The sequence below is a fragment of the Lepidochelys kempii genome, chromosome 1, assembly GCF_965140285.1.
Source record: "Lepidochelys kempii isolate rLepKem1 chromosome 1, rLepKem1.hap1, whole genome shotgun sequence".
Lineage (NCBI taxonomy): Eukaryota > Metazoa > Chordata > Testudines > Cheloniidae > Lepidochelys > Lepidochelys kempii.
Genome location: NC_136380.1, coordinates 158,640,561 through 158,666,361, shown reverse-complemented (window position 1 = coordinate 158,666,361; position 25,801 = coordinate 158,640,561). Strand labels below are relative to the sequence as shown.

The 25,801-nt window shown below is 41.4% G+C and overlaps 1 protein-coding gene across 2 annotated transcripts in view; it reads left to right on the top strand.

Annotated features, from left to right (window-relative positions):
- SLC37A1 (solute carrier family 37 member 1) overlaps nt 1-25,801 on the top strand; it is a 60,260-nt gene that overhangs the window by 95 nt on the left and 34,364 nt on the right. Inside the window, exons 2-9 of one of the 2 annotated variants that reach the window (XM_073359744.1) lie at nt 4,085-4,353; nt 6,308-6,389; nt 9,040-9,166; nt 13,340-13,418; nt 14,264-14,399; nt 16,091-16,167; nt 20,213-20,379; nt 21,630-21,667. In XM_073359744.1, coding sequence (XP_073215845.1) covers nt 4,298-4,353; nt 6,308-6,389; nt 9,040-9,166; nt 13,340-13,418; nt 14,264-14,399; nt 16,091-16,167; nt 20,213-20,379; nt 21,630-21,667 — 762 coding nt within the window. In that variant the 5' untranslated portion in view covers nt 4,085-4,297. The remainder of the gene's footprint in view (nt 1-4,084; nt 4,354-6,307; nt 6,390-9,039; nt 9,167-13,339; nt 13,419-14,263; nt 14,400-16,090; nt 16,168-20,212; nt 20,380-21,629; nt 21,668-25,801) is intronic. The other variant, XM_073359754.1, reaches the window with a different exon arrangement.

Sequence of the window (25,801 nt, the reverse complement as noted above, 5' to 3'; positions counted from 1 at the left end):
ACTAGGGTCGGTCTGTGCCTAAGCTGGGAACCTGCGGGGGGGGAGTCTCGGGCTCTGGGAGGGGGTTAGCTGGGGGGGGGGGGAGTGATGCTGGTTAGGGAGATGCACCTGCTGCCGCCGCCTGGGAATAATGATTTCCACCTATGCGTGACAGGGAGGGTGTGAGTGGCACGGGCCAAGAGTCACAGCTTTGTGCTAATTTTCCAGACAGAGAGGGGGGGTCTTTATTTCTGGTTGCCCTCTTTTGCCGGCACCTGCATCTCCCCCTCCCCGTCCTACTTATTAACTCTACCGCTGCTTCGCTCCGTAAAGCCTTTTGAAGATACACAGTTTGCGTGGAAGAGGCTGTACACAAGGTGATCCCAGTCCGGCACGCTCTTGCATGAGTAGTTGCCCTGGCTTCGGTGAGACTAGACTGTTCGCACGGGTACGTTTTGGGGTAAGGGGACTAATCTGTAGGGGTGAAACAGAACGTCTTCCCCCGGCTGACATCCTCATTTCCCCTAGGGATGGGGTTGAGGGTGAATCATCGTTCCTGCTTCCTTTTCCCAAGCTGACAGTCAGTTGAATGTCTGGACGTCTGGAAGTGCTTGAAATGTGATGGAAGCTAGTGGTGTGTTCAGAAATAAATTCTGTTGGTGGTTGTTGTTTTTTTCCTCGTGTGGGTTGAAAGAGTGGTAAGAATCTACTAGCTGCAGGTCCCAGACAGGAAGTTTCCTCAGAGACATTACTGATAACCACAGTATGAGGTAAACTTATAGGCACCATGACAGGTTTCAGAGTAACAACCGTGTTAGTCTGTATTCGCAAAAAGAAAAGGAGGACTTGTGGCACCTTAGAGACTAACCCATTTATTTGAACATAAGCTTTCCTGAGCTACAGCTCCGATGAAGTGAGTTGTAGCTCACAAAAGCTTATGCTCAAATAAATTGGTTAGTCTCTAAGGTGCCACAAGTACTCCTTTTCTTTTTGTTTATAGGCACCATTTATACAACAGATTGTTTTGCAAGAAACCTGTATTTGTCTTGAAAAGGGAAGATAGTAATGGGGTGTGCGTGTGTTTATATAATTTAAGGCACAGTGTCTCGGACAAGCAACATTAAAGCGATGTCAAAACTCAGAGATAAACTCTGCTCTAGGTGGTGTTGAATGTGAAACCTACATCCTGGAAAGTTTTCATAAAGACCAGGAAGTTCCACCACCTGTTAAAAAAGAGAAACTTAGATTCTCTCTTTCCTCTGTTGTCAAAATGCTCTAGGAGTAATCATTATGCAGCCAATAATGACTATTCATATTTAAATACCAGTGTTGTTGATTCATCATGTTGACGCTTTGGGAGACTGGGAAGTTGTCACCAATGCAACATTTCAGCTTTACTGGTCATCACAGACCAATTCAAGCTATGTTGCTATTCGAGAAGGTTTTGTTTTTTAGGTTTCTTGTTTGTTTTGTGTTTTTGTTTTGAAATCCCTTATGAGTTAAAACAAAGCATCCTGGGTGCCAGTATGCCTCATTTGTTTATTAAAAGAGTTTATAAACTAATGAAAATAGCAGTTTAGGGCTAGGTTTTGGACTTTGTGTTTGATTCAGGGAGTGAAAACTACTTACATCTCTGCATGGTCTATTGGGACCTTGGGCCCAAGCATGCAGAGGTAAGTGGGTGCTGCATACCTGCTTACTCTATTTCTCCCAGAGTAGGTGGGAGTGGGCAGAGCCTTCTCTCCAATCCCCCAATGCACTGGGCAGCACAGCTTAGGCCAGCTTTGAGGGTTATTGCAATTTTCTGCCAGCTGCAAATTACTATACTTTCACGGAGCAAGGAGGAAGCAGGGTGGGGAATTATGCCTCAGGTGACTGTAATGCACAGTGCCTCTGGAGATGATGCAGTGTATGCAAAACCCTAGCTCAGTGCTCTGCCTAAAGGCACAATCTAGCCCTTAGAATGCAAGTACCATTTTGAAGTTAATTATAGCATGCCTTCCACAATGCTGTAATAGAATGAGGAGATGATAAAATATTAATTTATCCAAGGCCAGATTTAGGAGCAGGTGATCCAGGCGACTGCCTGGGGTGCTGGGCTTGGGAAGGCACCGGGCTCGCAGATTTACAGATCCTAGCATGCAAACTTATTGTCTTATATGACCGGGTTAAATCATTCATGCAAATCATGCATCAAAGTCATGAAATAGGCTACAAATGCAATAAAAAAATAAGGTATTCAGAAGTTTAACAAATGGAGCAGGGGGCACCTAAGACATTCCTTGCCTGGGGTGCCGTTTGGTCTAGGGTCAGCCTTGCATTTGTCTACCATGCTTGAGGTGCCCCTTTCCTGCTATTCAGTTGCTTCTTTTAGGTTAGAAAATTAGGTCCTTAGTGTTACTGAAAACAAAAGACTTGGAAACAAGTTAAAAGGTGGGTTTTTTTCCCTGATTTGTATATTTACACTTTAATAAAAAAAGAAAATGATTCATCAGTAAGTTACCTATTATAGTTGCCATTGCCTTTGTAACGTACTACTGTCCCTTCCACAAATTAACTTAATATTAATACTTCATGCTGCCATAGAATGAATATAACTGTTGTTGCTATGGCTACATCTTTGTCACTCTTGTCACAAGAGTCACAGATTCTCATTTTCTTTCTTAAACCACTTCAGACATCTGGTGAACTGTCGGGTGGCTGGATGGATGGGATGATAAACAATTGCAATTTTTTTCACTGAGAACTTAGGCTGAGCTCTGCTCATAAAAACAGAGTTTTGGGGCTTTCTGTGGGTGGTGGATAAGAAGGTGAAATCATTCCCCACAAACCAGTGTCAGGGTGCTGTGCTGCACTTTTCATGCAGCTATTATTTCAGCCTTCTGCACCAGTTGTATGAGGCACAAATTTCTGCTGGAGCCCCGTTGTGGCCTTCATACCAACTTGTGTGGGACTAGTATGGAAACATATATAGGAGGTGTGTGGGCATTCCTGTGTGACTGTTTCAGCAGCAGAACCCTCTGTACAGGGTGTAAATTATGTGGCGGGAGGGGGCCTTGAGCAGGCTGTCCATAGCACGTGTGAACTTCACTCATGAAGAAAGGAAAAGTTAAACCAGGGTCAGCATGAGAAGCTAAGGGAGCAAGTGCAGAGCAACAAGAAAAACATATGGCAAGCTAATGGTGAATTCATGGTGAGAGGTGTAATTATTCCAGAGGTGATGAGATTTCTCCATCCCAAAGGCATAAAAACAAAACATCTAAAATATAGGTAGAGTTAGGTTAGATTTAGAAAGGTCAGCTTTGATACAACCATTATTGTGTTAAATACTGTCTGCTGTTGGAAGAGCAAAAGGACAGTTCTTATTTGTGCTAATACAGGAGAATAAAGATTAAAGGAATAAAGCTCACAAATCAATGCCTCTGGCTGCCATGTGACATCTAACAATCCTATCCTAAGACAAGTCCTAGTTATTAGCAATAGTGAGTACTTTAAAATAAGATTTTTCTTTAGCTTACATTCTTTTGCTTGTCTAGGGAGGTCAGTCTCAGTCTTATTACTTATCAGCCTCGGCCAAACATGCCAAATAGCAGCATGAATAGTGCACCATGCAATACCTGAAATGTGCACCTTTTCCTATTAGAGAAGAGGGTCTAAAGCAACTGTGTTGGGCCAGGAATTGGCAAGTTCCCTATGGCATCAGAAATTTGAGTGCTTTTGGTGTTTTTAGAATACATCTTTTCCTGGTAGGGAATTGCCCACTTGCAGTCTCTTGGGACCAGAAGCAAAATCCAATGAAATCAATGGGTTCTATCCGTTGACTTCAGTGGCCTTTAGATCACATCCTCAATGAAGTCTTTTATCTGTACTGACGTCTTAAAGAAAAATTGTATTTAGGCTTGGTACCAACAAGTAAGAAAGGCAGCCTTTACAAATTTGTAATTTTTAAGTGGCTTAAGCTATTTCTCCAAATTTTTGATGTCTATAAAGTTGCAGTAGTATGTTTACATTACTGAAAGAGGGAATCACTGATTAAAACTATAATTAAAATGCTAACTTTTCAACATTGCTTTGGTGGTGTGTTTTTTTTTAAAAAAAAAAACAGTTGAGTGAAGAGCTGACCATTCAAAGTGACAGAAAATATCAAAGAGGAGACCTAAAAGGAGATCTGCTTAGTGTGACATCTCTTCAGAACCATTTTGAAAAGTGCAAGTACACGACATTCAGAGCATCTTTGATAAAAAGCCTGAATCCAGGACAATCCTTTTCCAAATATAGCATTTTGTCACCTAAAACCCAGATCCTGGCAGTGAAGTAAATGGCTCAACTTCCCCCTGGAGTTCGCTTCATCGTTTTATTTACAAGCGATCAGTGGTAAGTTTTCAAGGATATCTTACAGACATCGCTCTCGGACAATATCAGATGTTTTCTGTGAAAGATTGTTCCATTGACTCAGTTTCTCTAACTTTTTATTTCTTGGAATATAAAACAAGTCTTTGGTAAGGAAATGTTGATTTAATTGCATAATGAAGAGCATTGCCAAAGATTTTTGAATCGGGAGATTTGACGCTAATACAGAGTGATCTGGGGGGGCTGGAATACATTTCCATCACCATTAATTTTGTAAGCTACAGAATAAACACGTCTCCAGTTCTACTTCACATATTATGTGCTTGGGGAGGTGAATCACAGCCTTTATTTTGAGTTGCTTGGTTTATCTCTGTCGAAAAAAATCAATCTGTTTATCCTGGACCCAGATCTTCTTTCTTCTCCTGGGTCGTATCATCATTTTATTTGTAACAGTGCCTAGCACAATAGGACCTTGATCTTGGTTGGTGCTACTATAAAATAAGTAACTATATTTGTCTGTTCTTGGAAACTAAAATCTGGAAGTCTTTTGACAACTTTTTAATTCTGTTTTGGTCTTGTCAGCTCTTTTCATGCTTTCAAGAGGGAGAGAGATAATTTGCCACTCTTATCTTGAAATCACTTATTTACTGTAACAAAGGAAAGAAATCAGTACTTCCCATTTGATCGATTTTTATCATACGCTTCATCTAACAGAGCTGCAAGGCAAGAGTCATTGCAGTTTTATTGTTTATTAAATGAAATCTTCAGCAATGGGCATAACATTGAGCACCCAATGTAAGTTATGATACCAAAACCCAGATGGTGTGTTTGGGTAGCCTTACTTGCGGAGTCTTCTGTGCCGGTTTTACAAGCTAAGCAGGGCTAAACATTGTCAATTCTTGGATAAGAGGCCTCCAAGAAAATCCAGGAAATTGCTTGTGCTGGAGGATGTGTTAGCAATTCAGTAACTTGTATGTTTGCCTCTCAGTCAGTACTTGACCGATGCCTTAGAATAGCATTAGGGTCTACTGTATTTCTGGAGATACCATCCATTAGACAACACCCAAAACTGAAGTCCTGCCCCCTTGTGGTCACTTAGGATCCTGTGGTGGTTTTTGCAGCAGGAGGCATGTTGGCCATGTGTTTTGGCACAATACCAAGTATATGGCTTTTACAGAGTGCTGTGGCTACTTACAGGTCTATTGGAGATTTAAATTGATACATTATATTTGTTCACGCTTTTGCTTATATATGCAGACAGACAACTGGATTTTATGTAGGATGCTGTGCTGAAGACATACAGCATGTAGCACTGTATAATCTATCAGACCATATACTTAACAGGTATTGGAAGCAAAGTTGGAAGAGAATCTACTAAAGTACAACAAATCTTTCAAACTATTCTTCTCCATTTAAAAAAATGCACTAATGGTTATAAAGTAGATGTGAATGAAACCATCAGTGTAAAGGCAAGCATTCTCAAACTTTTTTTTCTAGGATGGCTCACCTCTCATTGTCATAGGAACACACCTATCACATTTCCAATCAGATCACATCCCTTTGGCAACTACAATTGCTCACGTGGAAAAGCAATAATAGGAAAATAAATAACATTGTTTATTTTTCTTTTGTTTCTCTTTTAATATGCATTAGCAACTGGAAAGAGAGAAGAGCCAGCACTATGTGCTCTGTCCCACACACTCTCATTTGTGAATCTCGGGGGGTGCAAAAATGATGTTTTGTTCTGATGCTGGCTTAAATATAGAAACTATTGAAACTGCTAAAATTTATACCCCAATACACAGTAGTTAGTTAATTTAGAGTCTCTTTAGCTTTAGGGTTTATGATGTGAAGTGGAAAAAAATGTGAAGAATACTTCAAAATATTTTGTTTTACGTAAGATGGTGGTAAATATAAATCTAGTGAATGAAATCACTTAGAAATATTAAAATAAATGCTGATTTTTCTTTTGTTACAGGTGCAGGGCCTTCATTTTTGTTCTTACCTTTTTGCTATATGCTAGTTTCCACTTGTCAAGGAAACCTATTAGTATAGTGAAGGTAAGCAACAATGAATCATTTTGTTTAAATAGCCTCCTAATTTTGTCAAACGGGGAAGTATACTTTTGTGTGTGGTTTTGTTTTGTTTTTTTCAAAGACAGTGTTAAAGTTTAACCCACAATGCTGTGAAAACAAGTGCCGATAATTACAGTTGTCGTAACACAGTCCCATGCTATACATTTTTGGTGAGACCACACCTAGAATACCGCACATATTTCTGGTTTTAGGCCCTCACGTGAGTTAAGCTAAGTACATGTGTAACTGTTTGCGGGATCAAGGCTTGAAATCTTAGAAGAGTTGCTCAGAGCTGAGGAATCAGTCGAGACTAAGTAAACTATGTGGATTAGATCTTCAAGACGATTTTGGTTCTTGTGCAGTACCATGCATGAGCTAGTGCAGTGATGTCAGAGGAATATAATCTGTTTCATTTTAACTTTAGACTTTTAGCACAGATTGGCCGTACATTAACCTGAAGTTATTTCTCATGTATATTTTTAACTTTATTGCTTAATAGCCTGTTCATATTAAAGCCTGGCTCCATACAGTAAATAAATAGCATTGGAGTTGTTATCAGAATGCAAATTGCTTAGATATGGTTTCATTGTTTACATTTCAAATTGTCAAGTGTTTCATTAACCTTTTGATTTCATTCCCTCTAAGAACCTATTTACCCAAGGGGTAAAACTGACTTTAGTATTGTTTCCCTGATCTCTATAAATTGGGATCGTCCATATGAAAACCATGTTATCTTACTTAAGATTATATTTGGTTGGGGTTATAAAATAGTATTTTTTTTAAGAGAGTATAGTTCTCAAGTGTGAAATTCCCATCCATACTACTCTGGAAATCAGTGTTAGATCTTCCTGTTGATAGCTTGGCCTTAAGCAGAGTAAGCAGTTACTTGATCTAATTAAAAACTAATCAACTAAATCCCTTCCTCCCTGTATCTCCTTTGAAGTTTCCTGCAGCTTGATGTGTCAAACTATATTTTCTATTTTTATTTTTAGACTTGGTGGTGGTTTTTTTTCCTCCCCTTTTTTTAATACTGATCCTTCCGAAGTCTGTTTCTGCAGTGTCCATATATTTTCCTTTTGGGTGTAATGATACGCTAACTCATGGGCTCCACTCCTGCAACGTGATCTGTACGCGCAGATTCCTACATGTGTATGGAGTCCTGGTTATGTCAATGGGACTCTTCACACACCTAGAAGTCTGCTCATGCACATCAGCTTGCAGCATTGATATGTGCAAGTAGTTGTGTGCTTGGGGATGAGGAGAAATGTTTAAGATACAAACTGAAAAATAAAATTAAAAAATTTGTGTTGAAGGAAAGGGGATTGCAATGTTCTCCTATGACATAAGGACAAATTCTGCCCTTATTCACAGCAGTGTAAATCCAGAGTAACTTCACTGAAATTAATGGAGCTATTCCAAATTTACACCTGTGTGGCTGAGAACATCACTTGCATAGGAGCATTTTTAGAAAACTATACCATTACCCCTTTATATATTGTGAACATTGTGAAGAGATCACTTCTTCTTGTGGTGAAGGTATTCTGCTTCTCTTTGATATGTATGGTATCATGTACCACTGAAGTATGCTTGTTGACTTCTGTGGGAGCTGCTGGGCGAACTGGGCCATTTCCCCAGCATGTTTCGAAATGTGTTGTTGGAGATGCCATCACTCCCATGAAATCTAAAATCCAAGTCCTAGCCTATTTCTGATCATCAAAGTTCCCATAGCACTTGTAGTGAGAATAGGGGTGTTGAACTCTGCTGTGTCAATCCTGGTAATTACATTTTGCCTACCTAAATTTCCCTTGCAGTTTCAATAGGGTGTGTTTTTTCTCTTCTATCCCTGTCCTAAATTTGGCTGTGCTGCATTATATGGGATGAAATACAATATATTGCCACTGGTGCTGCAAAGATTGACACACATGCTTAACGCTGTGCACGCTGACTTTAATAGGACTATTCACAGTACTTAAAGTTAAGCAGGTACATAATTGTTTGCAAGACTGGGACTGTAGTTTTTGTCAATTTTGGAGCCCAGTCTTGAGTCCTGCTCCCAGCGAAGCCAATGGCAAAACTTCCATTGACTTCTAAGAGGTGTAGGATTGTGTTACTCCAATCTTATACCAGTGTAACTCCCAGCCAAACTTTTTAGGGATCCTTTAGCGTTCACAGTGACACAAAACTGCAGCGTAACAGTGGTTCATCAGGCCGAGTGTTTGGGGATCTCTCAGTATGAAAAGCACTGTCGCTATAACATGTGGTGAAGGGTATTTCACATATAGGGACTGATCCAAAGTCATTACAATGGATATTAGAGAGATGAGTAAGATAATATCTTTTATTGGACCAACCTGAAGAGCCATGTGTGGCTCTAAAGCTTGTCTCACCAACAGAAGTTGGTTCAGTAAAAAAAAAAAAGTTACCTCACCCACCTTGTCTTTCTAATATCGTGGCACCAACACAGCTATAACAGCACTGCAAATTAAAAAGGATAGACATACCATTGACTTAAATGGGCTTTGGTTTGGGCCCATAAATAGCTAGATTTGTTAAATTTGCTTCTCTATTGTGTATAGCAGGATTCTGTATTGAGTGAGTTTTATATTGTCAGATTCTCTTTCTCTTTCTACATTAGGGAGAACTACATAAGCACTGTGCTCTTCCAAATGAAGTTGAACTCAGCTCCTACAAAGAATATGCCATCCCGATTCAGCCTGCTAAAAAATTTTCTAATGAGTCTCAGTGTGGTTGGGAGCCATTTGGTGAGTTCATTTGCATGCTAATTTTGTAATAATGATATTTATACAATTGTTGTACCTTGTTACTTATCACAGGGATTCTTCCCATGGAAAAACGGGTAGGAGGTGCATGTTTTGTTTTTAATTTAACCTGGCTAATATGTCGTGAGTGTCCCAAATGAAATGAAGTTTTAAATGGCAAGTCTCTTACAATAACTTCTTTTCCAAATAAATTATGAGTTCAGCTGCTGAAATCTAAACTATTAGAGCTGGTTTTAAACTTTTGATGGAACAAATTTCAGTTAGAAAATGCAAAATTGTCAAATCTAAATGTTTCATGGGAATGTGGTGATTCCATATATGTTTGTTATGGAAATGTGCCAAAACTGATCATTTTGACTTTCTCACGTCATTTCATTTTAACATTTACATTTTATGTGGTCCTGATACTATTGAAACAAAACAATTCAATGCTTCCAGAATTTCCAGTCAGTGGAAAAAATCAATGTTTCCAATTTGGAACAAAAACAACTTTTGAAATGTCAGAATTTCCCATGGAATTCTAACCAGCTCTATAAACTATTCATTGGTACCAGGCACATTCCAGAAATGCTGGCACCTTCAAAACAAAGAAAATATGCTCATGTAGAAAATTAAATTGTAATTAAAAGGCTATGTTTTGCTTATTTACAAGTTAATACCATAATAATTTGAATATAATAATTGAGATTTTGAATAAGTGCTTGACATCTCATGTTCAGCATCTGATCATAAACAGGGAATGTCAGTAGAACAGAAGATCCTAGTAACTTGATAGCCCACTAGCAAAGGAGAAACTGTTCAATTATTACTAACTAAGGCTGTGATCCTGCACCCTGAGCTATGTGTCGGTAGACCCCTGTGTTACCAAGTGGCCTGGTAACCCACTGTACATTTGTAGCTCTGGGACTCTAGGGCATACTGCTGAGCACATACCCTTCCTTAGGAAGTGGGGTGCTGCCATCTAGCCATCTCTGGGACTCTAGGGCATACTGCTGAGCACATACCCTTCCTTAGGAAGTGGGGTGCTGCCATCTAGCCATCTTAGACCCTGAAAACCAGTGTTTGAGACCCTGCTCACCGGTCTCCCCATCCCCCATTGCTTACACACACTCAGAGTTCCACCTAGCCCATGAGCACTCTGGGGTTCCTAGTTTAACCTTTTTGGGGAAAATGTGGCAGTTAAGCAAGGAGCACAGTTCACCAGAAGAATTTCTTCGACAGTGACTTTACTGATAAAGTACTACAGAGCTTTGCAAATGACAGTCCTGAAACGCACTCTCCTCTAGTCTGTGCTCACTCCTTCTTTTGAGTCAATGGTTCATCAGCATTTCAGTCTGAGCAGAGTTCTCCTTTAAATTCTCCTTACACGGCTCTTAAATAGGGCCTCTGCTTGTGTGCCATGTGTCACAGTTTCAGGGAAACTGTACCTGCATATTCTCCCTTTGATCTTGCAACCACCTGCAAGCTAGTTGGGGACCATATTGTATGAAGTTTAAGAATGGTTTATGTATCACTGTGGGCCAGGGAGTGTATGCAAAGCTCCCCAGAGGGTGGCACTTCTCTGGAGCTGTTTACAGCCTGAGTGATTTGCCTCCATCACCCTCCTACTGCTTTTAGTTCCTGGAGGAGCCGGTGGTAACTCTTCCCCCACTGGAGTTGCCTACAATCCCTGGCCTAGCGTGATGTAAAAACCATTCATAAAATTACTACAGTAGGGTCCTGAACTATACTGGATGAGGTTGCAACATCTGTCACACCACGTACTCAAACTGAGGGCTGGTCCACGCTAGAGAATTAGATTGACCTAGCTACATCGCTATGTGAAAAATCCATACCTCTGAGCAACATGGTTAAGCTGGCCTACATCCCCATGTAGATAGGCTAGGCTATATATGGAAGAATTCTTCTGTTGACCTAGCTACCATCTCTTGGGGAGGTAGATTTACTACAGTGATGGGAGAACCCCTTCAATCATTGTAGTAAGTGTCTGCACAGAAAAGCTACAGCTGCAGTAGTGTTGTAAATGCAGACCTAGGCTGAGAATCTCCAGATCCACCAGGCATACTTCCCAACACCCCCCCCCCACACACACACACACACATCGTGGCCGTCCCCTGTGTAGAAAGGGATGGTCCCCATTCTTCCATGGGATGGTCCAGCAGTTGAGAATCATTCAAAGTTGATAGCCCTGGATTGCTGTCAGTGTGATGATCCTTCAGTGAAATGTCAAATACCTTTCCAGGGCTGGGTAGCTGTTGGAAATGTAGTACAAATGTCTGTTCCTGGACAGGTTTCAGAGTAGCAGCCGTGTTAGTCTGTATTCGCAAAAAGAAAAGGAGGACTTGTGGCACCTTAGAGACTAACCAATTTATTTGAGCATAAGCTTTCGTGAGCTACAGCTCACGATAGCTTATGCTCAAATAAATTCTAAGGTGCCACAAGTCCTCCTTTTCTTGTTCCTGGACAGAGTGCAGACTAGTGTTCCACACATGGTACAAACCAGAATTCATAATGAGATCCAGACATGTCTTCTTCTGTCACGCTCTGTGCCTGGGTGAAGCTCCACTGAAGGGCTCTGTGTGGGTGTAGGGTCTGCACACGTGGAGGTCAGTGCATGATTGGGGCCTAAAAGGGTATGTGTGTAACTTTGATAGACTAGGTCCTGAGGGGGTAAAAACACCTTAAACTTTTTTCCTTTCAGAAGCCACTGATTAAAAGTTCCTGTTGAGTACAGTGTTATATTCAACAGGTTTCTACAAATAATCAATTTAAAAGCTGAAAATTGGGGGAAATTACATGATCTTGAACACCAATGTTGTTTTCATGACCTTTTTGGCTTGTTTCTTTATGAAGTCAGTCTGTAGCCATGACTAATTTGAGGCCCAAGGAGTGCTCAAAATGGGGAAGGAAAAGCAGGAACTCTGACGAGTCCTAATTTTTCAAACCGCTTCCTCCTCTTGTGCATGATCACCTGTGACCCCTATTTAGCAAAATCTGTGCATGTGGCAACTTTAAACCTATGAATTCTCCTGTTGAAATTGGTGGAGCTTCTCAGATGCTTGAAGTTTGGCATGTGTTTTAGTCCCTTGCTGAACCAAGCCTGTGTGCAGTTCATAGACTTTGTGCATAAATCCAACACCGTTTTTTTAGCTGAAAATTTTCAATCAATAGTCATTCTCCCATCACTGGTCGAGCAACAACGAACATTTTTATTACCATGTGTCTAACCTTACTCCTTTTCATCCAATATGTCAAAATAATGGCCCTGATCCTGAGATTTGTATCTGCATGGATGGCCTCTTGGCACACAGAGAGCCCCATTGATTCTAGTGGGCTCCTAAGAATGCCCATACTGGGTCAGACCAATGGTCCATCTAGCCCAGTAGCCTGAATTTTGACTGGGGCCAATGCCAGATGCTTCAGAGGGAATGAACAGAATGATTATTGAGTGATCCATCCGCTGTAATCCAGTTCCAGCTTCTGGCAGTCAGCGGTTTAGGGACATATGGGCTGCAAGGGCCCACACAAGCAGGTCTGATTACAGGATCAGAGATAACATTGTAAAGGAGGGGGGGAAATTACAGAAATATTTATTTTCTAGTATTAAAGGACAAAGCACAACATCCTTCTAATTTTTTTTTAAAGTAGTTAGTCTTTTTAAAAATCCATCTGGCAATCTGTTTCCGCCATCTTTGCAGTTAGGACCTGACATATTTGAAAAGTATATTTTCCTTTTAGGGAATATTAATTTTTTTTAAGACTTTTGTGAACTTTGTTTTCTTAGAAGCTTGAAAATACAATATAGTTTGCTAATAAATTTGTGTTTTCCATTTCCAAATGTTGTATTTTATATGAATTGGGTAAGGGGAGATTAAGAATGCTTCGAACAATATTTTTCTAATATGTAGTAGATGAAAACAGAAAATATAGTATTATTTGGTTAAGTAGAATGCAAAGTATCAAGAAACTGGCATTCTCCTTTTTTTTTTTTTCCCCCCCCGCTAGAAAATTCACTTAAAACTAAAAATGCCTATTCGGGGGTGGGAGTTCTTGTTTTTTAAAGATTTCCAAGACCTGTACATGAAATATATAGTAAGGGTTTGAAAGCGATTGATAAACTTATTCCACTGATTTGTTTTGAAAATGTATTCTTAGACAAGAACAATTACAAGCAATTACTGGGAGCCCTGGATTACTCATTTCTGTGTGCTTATGCAGTTGGAATGTATTTGAGGTAATTCCTTTAGACTTTTTTTCATACATCTTGAATTATTGATTCAGAAGGCTGCCCTGCTTCTAATCTGTTATCCTTCCCTTTTGGGAAGCTTCTGATGAATGATCACTGAAGAAGGAGAAACTTGGATTGTCTCACACATGCCAAGCCCTGAGTTAGTCACTGTGGAAAAACGTGCCTAACCTGAAACCCTTATAGAAATTCATAGGAAAGATTCTTACTCCCTTGAACAGAAATGTATCACAGGGGACAGTCTAGCCCATATACATCAATGAATATGTCTAAATAGCAGCTGGGTGGTTTAATTCCCAGATCTGGTAGACATACACACTCAAGCTATCATGATTAAAAACAGCAGTGTGTCTGTGGTGGTATGGGTGATGGCATATGTTAGCCACCTGAGTACATGCTAGGATCTTGGATAGGATTGTATTCTGGCAGCAAGCCCAAGACACACCCTGCACTGCCATGGCTGTGCTTCTGTTTTTAGTGCACTAGCTCAGGCAGGGCTAGCACATGTATATCTGCATGAGCTGGGAATTACACCTCCCCGCTGCTGTGCAGATACACCCGACATGAAGAATCACGTGGAAAGTAATTCCCATTATGCCCATAGTAGAACCATTCAATTTATGATTCCAATATCAGCACTTGTTATGTAATGAACCAAATATTTATTATTTAATTGCTCAATCTTTAGTTACAATTTCTGTTGAAACTTGGAGGGGGAACCCTAATAGATCCAGAATTTAAACATACTCTTTATGCGCTATGAAAGTTTGGTGTATGAAATGTTTCATGTTTCTTTTAAATGCTTTTTTTTCTTTACCCCTGTACATTCTCAGTGGTATAATAGGAGAGCGACTGCCTATCCGGTATTACCTAACAGCTGGAATGCTTGCCAGTGGACTCTTCACGGCAATGTTTGGGTTGGGCTATTTCTGTAATATGCATAACCTGTGGTTCTACATGATAGCTCAGGTAAGCATACTGTTTGTTTCCCTAGGTTCGTTGGCTTTCCACTTTTATTTATTTTTGTTTTCAGATGTGAGTAGCATTTAGTGGTTACATGGCTAGATACAAGACTGAACTGCATTCAAACTAGAATGGAATACAAGAGAGTGCTTGCCATAGCTTTAAAAATAAAGACACGTTTTAAATGAATTTTTTTTTTTAAAAAAACATGAACTGTTTAAAATCCCAGATCATTAACATGTATAAACCTAAAAGTGAGAAATAATATACCTTTGAGAACAAATGCATTTACTTTTACCTGTCTGCTAAGACCTGAGTGTAGGATACTGTCTTTCTCTGAGCAGTTTCCTGCACTGGTGAAAAGTGTTCAAGATATCGCCAGCTGTTGCAACAGAAACCCATGGAGCGGAATTCTCAGAAATCCTGTGGGTCTGATCCAAAGCCCATTGAAATCAATGGAAAGACTTTGCATTGACATCAATGGACTTTAGATGAGGCCTTAAGTGAAAGGCAATGGGCTTGTGCTCCTAAATCATTTAGGGTATGCTTGCACTTCAAGCGGGAGATGTAATTCTCAGCTCAAGGAGACATACCCATGCTAGCTTGATGAGAGCTAGCATGCTAAAAATTAACTGTAACTGTGGCAGGGCAAGTTGTAAAAGAGGCTAGCTGCCCTGAAGTAGGTACCAGTCTGAGACCAAAGACACGAACTCAAGGCAGTTAGCCCCTCCCATCACTCTCACTACCACTGCTACACTTAGAGTACATAGTTGTGGTCCCCGACACATACGTAATCGAGGTGTCTTGTTCCTCCCGTTGCTTGAGCTGCAACAGGTACTGTTTATTTTTAGCATGCTAGCTTGGTTAGCTTGATCAGAGCTAGCCTGGGTATGTCTCCTTGAGCTGGGAATTATGCCTCCAGCTTGAAGTGCAGGCATACCCCTAGATGCTTTTGGAAATCCCACCCAGAGTCATTAACGCTGTGTTTGATAGGTAAAGTACAACAGTTTGCCTGACTACATTTTATTTTGTTTTTAAAAATGTATATTGTAAATGTGAACTATTATGTTATCCTCATGGGATTAGTAATTTGGGTGGAATCTTCGAGGGAGCCTAAGACAGTAAGGTGCCCCATTGATGGCAGTCAGGTACCTAACTCCCTTAGTAGCCTTCAAAAATCCCAGCCTTAAACAGGTTATTAAAGAACTTCATACCTCAGTCTGAATTTAGTAAATATGAAATGTATACACTGAAGGGACAAATCTTTTCTTTTATTCCTTTTAAATTCTAGGTTCTACATTCTTTCATAAGGCTTTGTCTTTTTAGCATTTATTTGCACCCATACATTTCCCTAAACTCATATTCAGGTGAAAATATTATGAAGTGGTTATAGCAGTGAGAGTTAAGAGCCCTTAGCACTGTCAGATTCCGTATGATCTTTGGCAAGCCTGAGATGACAATTTGTGGAGGTTTGCCCTATAAAAAGTTTTGAAATCCTTGGATACAAAGTGCTGTACGTACAAAGTCTTACTTTATTTTTGCTGAATAATGGTGTTTGGAAAAAAATATTAATCTAATATTAATAATAATGTAGGCTTGTTTTTATGCAATTTAGGATCTTCTAAGGAAGCACTTAACATGACATTTTGTGTAAGAATTTTCATAGTCATAAAATGTTTTTTGAAATATGATTTCAGATAGCTAATGGATTGGTGCAAACCACTGGCTGGCCCAGTGTTGTTACCTGCATTGGCAACTGGTTTGGAAAAGGAAGGTAAAAATATAAATATTAAGTACTGAGACTATATGTGGGTGGTTTTAGGCCCTAATGCAAAACCTGATGAAGCCAGTGTAAGAACTCCCATTTAGTTTCGGTGATTTTTGAGGTAAGCCTTTAAGGAAGATCCTTTAAAAATAAGTAATTACCTGTTTGTCGTGCATAGGCAGCGTGTGACTCTTGTGTTTGGGGAGGCTGGGTGGGAGCACCAGGAGCTCCCTAGAAGTGTGGGGGGAGGGACCACCGGCGCCCGTACTGTGGCCCTGCTCCACCCCAAGGCCCCACCCCCACTTGGCAACCTCCTCCCCCTGAGGCCCTGCCCGTATTCTACACCCGCCCCATCCAAGGCCCCACTCCTACTCCACCTCTTTCCACCTCTGCCTGCTAGGGTTGCCAGGCATCTGGTTTTCTAAAAGGGACCCTGGTGGCTCCGATCAGCACTGATGACCAGGCCACTAAAAGTCCAGTTGGCAGCACAGTCGGGCTAAGGCAGGCTCTCTGCTTGTCCTGGCTCTGAGCAGCTCCCGGAAGCAGCAGGCATGTCTGGCTCCTAGGCACAGGGGTGGCTACGGGGGCTCCGTGCACTGCTCCCACCCCAAGTGCTGGCTCTGCAGCTCCCATTGGCCGGGAACCGCGGCCAATGGGAGCTGTGGGGGTGATGCCTGCAGGTGCTGGCAGCACACAGAGTGCTGTGGCCCCTCTGCCTAGGAGCCAGACATGCCAGCCACTTCCAGGAGCCATCTGAGATAGGTGCTGCTCGGCCGGAACCCGCACCCCACACACGCACCCCCACACTCCGAGCCACTCAGCCTGGAGCCCACTCTTGCACCCCAAACCCCTCATCCCCAGCCCGGAGCCCACTCCTGCACCCCCAGCTGGAGCCCTCACCCCCTACTGCACCACAACCCCCTCCCCCAGCCTAGAGCCCCCTCTTTCACCCTGAACCCCTCATTTCTGTCCCCACCCCAGATCCCGCACCCCCATCCAGAGCCCTCACTCCCTCCTGCACCCCAACCCTTGGCCCCAGCCCAGTGAAAGTGAGGGAGGGTGGGGGAGAACAAGCGACGGAGGGTGGGGGGATGGAGTGAGAGGGGCGGGACTTCAGGGAAGGGGCGGGGCAGGGGTGGAGCAAGGGAGTTCAGTTTTGTGTGATTAGAAATTTGGCAACCGTACCACACACTCATCTCTGCCACCGAGCTGAACCGAGCCAATCCACCCACCCACCAGCCGCTCACTCCTTTCTGCCCTCTTCTGCCTTAAGGGTGAGCGACGGGAGTGAGGGGGCAGAGAGGAGTGAGCGGCAGCTGGGCAGGACAGGAAGAGACAGAGTGAGGACGGAGTCTCCAGGGGAAGAGGTGCGGTGGGGGTGGGGCCACAGGGGAAGAGGCCAAGTGAGGGCGGGGCTTCGAGGTGGAGCACAGACGGAGTCCGGGCGGGGCCATGGTCTGGGCACCAGTGGCTCCCCCTCACTTCTTGGGAGCTTCTGGTGGCAGCACTCCACTCATCAGGTCTCCATAAGGTGTGCCTCAGTTGGCATTTCTTGCCCCATTTGGGGAGACTTAGCTCCCCAAGTCTCTTATACTCGCTGCCCATGTTGTGGCAACTAACTTAACTAAATAGTTCAAAAAGGGCGGAGAGAAACGAGCAGCAGGGGGCTGGAGGGGGCTCAGGAGAAGGACTGGGGCTTCTGGGGGAAGGGGAGGAGAGGAATGAGCAGGGGAAGTGGCCATCAGGAGAGGGGGTGGAAAGGAGCGGAGGGGGAGCGCTTTGGAGGAGGGGGCTCAGCGGGGTGGAGCAGGGGGCGGGGCCAGGGTTCATGCACCAGTAGCCCCCCCACTTCTATGGAACTTCTAGTACTCCCACCCAGCCTCCCCAAATGCCAGAGTCACGCGCCCCCTGTGCAAAACATGTTTGCTTGCAGTTTCAAACATCTGTATTGGTGTGTGTTCATTAATAACTCTCAGACATATGAGTAAAGTACTTCAGAGTTAAATTGAGAGGAACTCTGGCAAATGTTCTCAGCCTAAAAACACTTTAAAAAACAAAATAAGGGCTGTATTGTGCCATTGGTTTTAAACTGGAATTTCCCATTGCTTTCACTTCTGTTTAAAAATCATCAGGGAATGCATCAAAAAGTGCCATAAGGCTTATTTGTTTTTACTACTTTTTTTATAATACAACTCAAAGTATGAATTTAAAGAGATGGATGAACAAAATTTGTTGCTCTTTCATAGTGCTCACTCTTTACAAAGCCAACTTTTTCAATCCTGCAGTGGGGGATATTTTACGGTTCTTTTGTAACATCATATAGTGTTTCTCCATAACATTGGGGTAGCTGCGCAGTTAATCCATTGGCACCGATGCCAGTTGCACAGAAATAATGCACATTAATGCTACCGTAGGGTCTGATGTCCCTGTTATAGGTGCCACTGTACGAACAGTATAAACAGTAAGGGTATGTTCTGCTACAAGTGCCTACGACAGCACAACTACAGTTCTGTAGCTTGACCGCTTCTGGGCCCAAGAAATGAACACTGACTGGTGGGATGATGTCCTATAATGCAAGCTTGGGATGATGAGCAGCGGCTGCAGAATTTTCAGATGTGCAAGGCCACATCCATGGATCTGTGTGCTGAGCTCACCCCAGCCCTCCTGCACCAGGACAGGAAAATGAGAGCTGCACTGATAAGGGAGAAGCGAGTGCCAATCACACTGTGGAAACGTGCAAAGCCAGATTGCTACTATTCAGTGGGAAATCATGTTGGAGTTGGCATATCCACTGTGGGGGCTGTTGTCATGCTAGTGTGAAGGATCTTTAATTGCCTCCTGCTATGCAGGACTGTACTCTTGGCAACGTGCAGGACACAGTGGATGGATTTGCAGCAATGGGGTTCCCTCACTGCAGTGGAGCAATAGGCGGCACACATTTTGGCACCACCCCACCTTGCCACAGAGTACATCAACAGAAAGGACCGTTTTTCTGTGGTTATTGCAAGCGTTGGTGGATCACCGAGGATGCTTCATTAACGTCAATGTGGGCTGTTCACAGAACGTGCATGATGCTGCTCACATCTTTAAGAATACAGGACTGTTCAGAAAGCTTCACGCAAGGACTGACTTTCCTGACCTGTAAATTACCATTGGTGATGTTGAAATGCCAATAGTGATCCTCTGTGACCCAGCCTACCCTTACATCAACCTAACTTTGTAGTGTAGACCAGGCTGAATTCTTCCATTGACCTAGCTACAACCTCTCAAGGGGGCGGATTTACTACCATGACAGACAGGGCCGGTGCAAGGATATTTTGCACCCTAGGCGAAACTTCCACCTTGCGCCACCACGCTTTCCCTTCCCCCCGGAGCATTGCTCATCATAAACTTTCAAAAATGAATACTGCATAATGGTTAAAATGCAAGTTCAACTGTGTTTCTCTTTTCTTTATTCATTTGTTTTCCAGCAATAGTGTAAAAATAAATTGGGGGGCGCTGCTTTTTGGCGCCCCCAAATCTTGGCGCCCTAGGCGGCCGCCTAGTTCGCCTAGTGGTTACATCAGCCCTGATGACAGAAAAACCCCTTCTGTCGCTGTAGCAAGTACCTACGCTACAGTGCTGCAGCTGTGCTGCTGTAACAGTTCTAGTGTAGACATGATTCACACTAAGGTGATTCACACTAAGAACACGTCTTTCTTTTTCTGTAGCAAAAGTGCATCTTTAGGACCTGATCCAAAATCCACTGAAATTAATGGGAGTCATTCCATATATTTCAATGGCCTTAATCAGGCTAGCAGGTCCCAATCGTGCCAGATTCTGAATAATACCCATATCCTGCACAAGGAAGCTTTTAGGATACATTCATTAATGTTTAGGTACTTTGAAACGGTCAGATTAAAGGCAGTAGTGTAAAGGGTTATGTACAGTTATAGAGTGATAAGGCCTCAAATACTTCAACAGTGCCAAAGATTAACTGCTGTCTGTCATTCTGTACGCTACTTAATAATGTTTATGAGCAGAATAACTAAAATTGGCATCCTTTTGAATGCAGGAGAGGTTTGATCATGGGAATCTGGAATTCTCACACTTCCGTAGGGAATATCTTAGGATCCTTAATTGCTGGTTACTGGGTATCTACCTGCTGGGGTCTGTCTTTTGTGGTTCCTGGTGTTATAATTGCTTGCCTGGGAACCGTTTGTTTTCTGTTTCTCGTTGAACGTAAGTATATATTTCCTTATTTTTATTCTTATTTATACAAAACTGTAGCTGTCCATCCTATGCTGGGAACCCCATTACACAAATTAAAATACACAATGCAAAATACCTATAAAGGTCTGCTCGTACCTAAACAAATATCCACCAGGCACTCGGGTCACGTCTTTCCCAGAATCTACATGGAAAAAAGATAGGCTTTTCAGCATGTTCAGAAGGCCAAGATCTGACATCCTGAGGGGGCATTTCCAAAGTCCTAGTCTGACCCCCTGCCAGCCGCTCTCTCATTTATAGCTCAAGGGTCTCCACTGATCACAACTCTGGCCTGGGGAGAAAGGCAAGCTCTCGGGTAAATGGTTTTTAACCCATTTAGAGCTTTACAGGTTAACACTAAGTCCTTGAATTCCACTCTGAAATTTACTGGGAACTAGTACAAATCATGGAGCACAGGTGTAATGTGCTTCTGATCAGGACCTCTACTTAAGCTGGCCATGGCATCCTGCACTAGTTCTTGTTTGAGTGGTCTTAAGGTAGAGCATCACGTGGAGTGATTGCAGCAACATGATCTTAAAGCAGCAAAGGTATGATATACCCTACCAGAATGTATTTGTCCTACTTCACCCCAAATCATATCCTCTTGATCTGTATCTTCACTTGACTTCAGTGAGCCTACTTGTGAGGCAAGGAGTCAGACTCCACGTATGGATGGGGGAATTGGGGTATTCCTAGTCTGATAACATATGACATCTTCACTTGACTTCATATGCATTGTGTCTGACTGAAAATGACTTAACTGTACTCTTTGTCTGTGGGCTGAATATTAAAGAAAAGAAACAAATATTGTATCTGTAGGTCAAAATGGATAGGGGTATTTTTTTTTTCATTTGGGGCTAGACGATACCAGAAAATTTTATTGCTTTAATTATGATTTAAAGCAGCAAGAATACACGCATGTGCACCTGCATACAGCATGGAGGCAATTATATCAGTATAGAAGTGCTTATACAAAAGTAGCTTATGCCGGCTCAGGGAGCAAAATAAACTATATCAATATAAGGCATCTGTATACCAGTATACTGCATCTATGCTAAGGCTTATACTGGGTATAAGTGCATCAGTAAAAAAATCATACCCCTATCAGGCATAGTTATACCATTATAGCAACTTTTCTAAGTGTAGACCAGGCTTTAATATCCACAGGGTTTTAGAAGAATGATTCCTTATGTTTGATTAACTGGTGTTTTGTTGTATTTCAGACCCTAAAGATTTAAGTTGCACTTGCAAACCATCCAGTGTAAGTGAACATTATTGTAATATTCATTGTTATATTTTATGTTACTTTTCTTTTTTAATGGATAAATAGGACATCATTTGGTAGTTATAGTATGAAACTAGCCTTCTGGTATACATTTGAACAATGAGGGGTTCTAATACCTGCCAGGGAAATAAATTAAGCTTGGTGTAGGACTCATGATAATGTGGTGTGTTGGTTTTGTAGTGGACTTAGAGTATTATTCATGCAGTTTGCCGGTGGGGGGATAAAAATTGGTGTTGGGGGAGAGGATTGATTTTTTTTTAAACTGGATTTTTTAAATTTTGTTTAAATTAGCTTAAGGAACAGTTTGAGGGGGAAGATCCCCACAAGGGGATCCTCAAGTGAATGTATTTTCTCCTGCCCCCAGATTTCACTGGGGTAAGGAATGATTTGGGTCTATATCATTTGCCTTAATGATATCCTTTGGCAGTTAGTCCCAAAGATGAATTGTACATTGAAAGAAAATGTCCTGTATCTGTTTTGAATATATTGACTTTCTTAATTTTGCATGCAATCTTGTTCTTGTATGGTAACTTAGGGTGGATTGGCCTTCTCTGTAGCATGTATTATTTTTTGTACAGCTTTCTCTTCTCCTCTTACTGTTGGCCTCTTTTAAAGGACATGATCATCAATCTTTTCAATCTCTCCTGATATAAAGTTTCTATCATTTTAATTGCCATTCTCTCAAACATATATGTTTTTGGATTTATCACATATTTTGGTCACCTAATTTCAGAAAATACTGTACTGTCTATATTTTCCATTTAATTCCTTCTCATTTTTTAAATACAAGCAAATCTCTTACTGGATTGAAGTTACATGACTCATAGACACTTTGAGCTGGAAGATATTTTTCTTCAGTATTTTTTGCTACCTATTGAGAAACATCCTGGTGAATGTTTCAATTGCTTCATGCAGTTGCTGGAAAGAAAGATAGATCTCAGAATTTGCCACTAAGCTTTGCTGAGGTAAATGTATTCCATTTACTTCAATACGCTGTTCCTGGAAGGCATTGTTAAAGAGTTCTGCACAGCGTATTGCTTATCTGTCTTACCAAAAGCTGATACGAAAGAAAAAATGACCTTCAACTATCTCTGTCTTGATGCTGTTGAACCAAAAAAAAAGGCAATTGGGGATTTGTTTTCTTGCAGCCACCCCCCAAAGAACAAGAGGCCATTAACTTAATCTTTTCATGAACATCAGCAAGATAATTGCCCCACACCCAGCCTCATTGTCTGATGCATTTGACCTACTGTTTCCAAGGAAACCTTGCTCTCTGGAGCGCAAAGCATCGCTCCCTCCCACAGATTCTTATTTGCAATCCCATAGGAGGTTTTAAACACATTTCTCTCCTAGACTTCACTCAGAAATAGCCCCAGAATGCAAAATTTGCCAAGAGTTCAATTCATCCTAGGAAGTCACATGATGTTTGAATGTGGGAATACCTCAAATTTAAAATTTGAAGTCCGAAAAGTACAGAGTGAAGTCAACAGGAGTGGAGGGTAGTGCATTCTCCTGTATTCACCACAGGATTAATTTGTAGAAGTTAAATCAATTAATAGAACATTGATTAACAAATCAGGTTGCTGAAGTATAGATGAATAACAACTGAAGGGTACAGCTAAAGTATTAGGATAATAAACAGACAGTGCCATCACTTGAAACAAAAACCTTGGCCTTGCTAGACCAGCTGCAGAATTTTGCAGGAAGTCATAAAATTCTAGCTGCCACTTTGTTTTCAGTCCTTCTGAAAAGCAAATTCCCATGGGAATGGGTCCCTTTGAAAATTTCTGAAACATTTTTTGTAAATAATAATTCAAGAGTCTATTTGAATCTAAGCAGAGCAGAGACAATCTTCTAATTGCAGATGAAGCAATAAAAACTTGAAAAGTTACCATGAGGAGTAGTTCCTCACAGACAGTAAATCTAAGGCACCATCTGTGAGTTGGTCTGGTGATTTTTATTTTCACGTCCCCCATAATTTGAAGGGACAAGAAAACAGGGAGTCCAGTTCCCTCCATACTTTCAAGTGACTACACTGTAAGTTACAAGCTGTGCAAAAATTGCTAATTTTTCCTCCCGAATCAGTGGCAGAGACTGGAACAGAACCTACAACACGTAACTCTGACTTTCTCCACAGATTTCTCAGGATACGCAGGGTCACTTGTATCTGGCTTTGCTCGGTTAAAAAAGGAGTTCTATCTGGAAACAGAATCCACTCATGAAGATAATTTCATTTAAAATTAAGGGTTTTTTTTGTTTTTTTTCAACAATCCCAAAAATAGAAGGTGCACTTTAAGTGCTTTGGCCATTTTACCTTGGTTTGTGTACTTGTACATCTGAAACTTGTTTCAAAATATATCAGTCTGGTGTAAATGCCAGAAGTGGAGTCTTTGTCTAAGCTTTCCACAGAGCTCTACTCTCCACAGAAGCTGTAGTTCAAGCAGTCTGTGCAATCTGCAATAAAGGAATTTGATAAGTGACAGTAAAGGGCAGGTTTAATGGCATTTGTAATAGGGAAAGAAATGTACAGCGTTATGTGAAGATTTGGTATCTTTTTCATTGCTTCTAATCTAATCTCTCATTCACTGCTCTTGCAACATAGCCTGTAGACCCAGCTGATCATTACCTATGAACATGTTGCAATTCTTTTGTTCTAAGGACTCTTTTAACTTGGCTTTCCCTTTCTGCAGAAATATCAGTTCTTTAAAAAAATTCTTGTGGTAAAGTTCTCCCATATCTGGAAGGCTCCCTACTTTTCAACTTCTTACTTCTCTCCAGAAGATAAAGTGTAAATATTTAATATGCAGCCTCTCAGTCTAGTCCTCGTCTCCAGGCATTTCCCCTTTACCAGAGTATATTGCATTTAAACAGTGAAATGGAAAAAAATCTTTCACTTTTTCTCTTCTTAACCTTTAGATAAAGATATAGCTGCTCTTTACTCAGATAATAGATTTTCTTTCTGCTAGATCGTTGTAATTCACTTCCCAACACGACTCTTCTTTTTAATAAGACCATTTCTAGTATGTATTTTGCAGAATCCTTGTTCTTGGACTTGGGCCCGTCAAGGATAATTACTTCAATCTTTGACTGCACTTTACCTTTTATGGATTATACATAATTTATCCTCAGCCCTCCATAAATTTTCTGCACTGGAGGAATGAACAACTAAAGAACAACAAAAATATGCATCCATAAACTTTATCTGGGGCAAATTTTGTCTATATTTCCTTTTAAATTAAGACTTTAGATATGGACAGGGCATGCTTTTCTGACTATATTTTTTACATAACATTCAGGATGTACTAAGGCACTTTGTAAAGTTTAGTGCCTCCCTCTGCTCCTCTAATGTTATACCCAACTGAACACAGCCCCATGTTCTCTCTACCTGGTGGTGAATATACATTTAAGGTTTACCTAACCCACACATTTCATGTCTATGGCAAATCTTTTTAGATAAAGTGTCATATGGTGACATTTTTCAAAGAATGCAATTTCAGCATGCACTGATGTGCAACTGCACATGCAAATGAATGGCTATATTTACAGGAAAGCAACTATTTTAGATCTGTTCCAGTTGGGGGCCTGGGGAGCCCACAGAGGATAGATAGGATCAGATCCTTGGGGGAGGCGGGGCGTACCCCAAAGACCATAACTACAACCCTGGTGCCCCCTTCCTGGGCACGGACAGCTTAGAATGAATATTTTATAAGAGAATGTGAGAAATCTTTATCTTCAATGGGGAGGGGGGAGGAGAAAGATTGTTCCTTTAATAGCAGCCTCTGAAATAAATGGATCAGTTTAGGAAGTCTAATTGTGATTAAAGTATTGCTACAAAATGTGGATTTTGTGGTGAAAAATGTCAAAGCCATTAAGTAGAATGAGCGCACAATCTGAATTCCCTGTGCCGCTCCTGTGTACAGCACAATTTGAAATGAGAATATGTAAAAGTGCCTTCTCTTTCACATTTTGCAAGATTCACAGAGCTCCACCTGAATTTAAAATAACTAGAATGTACAGTTATCAAACCATAAGTTTTTCCATTTGGCTTTGCATCTGAGGTGTGATGAACAAAGATCTTTGATATGTGAAAGTAGGGTCTAACCCTGTTTC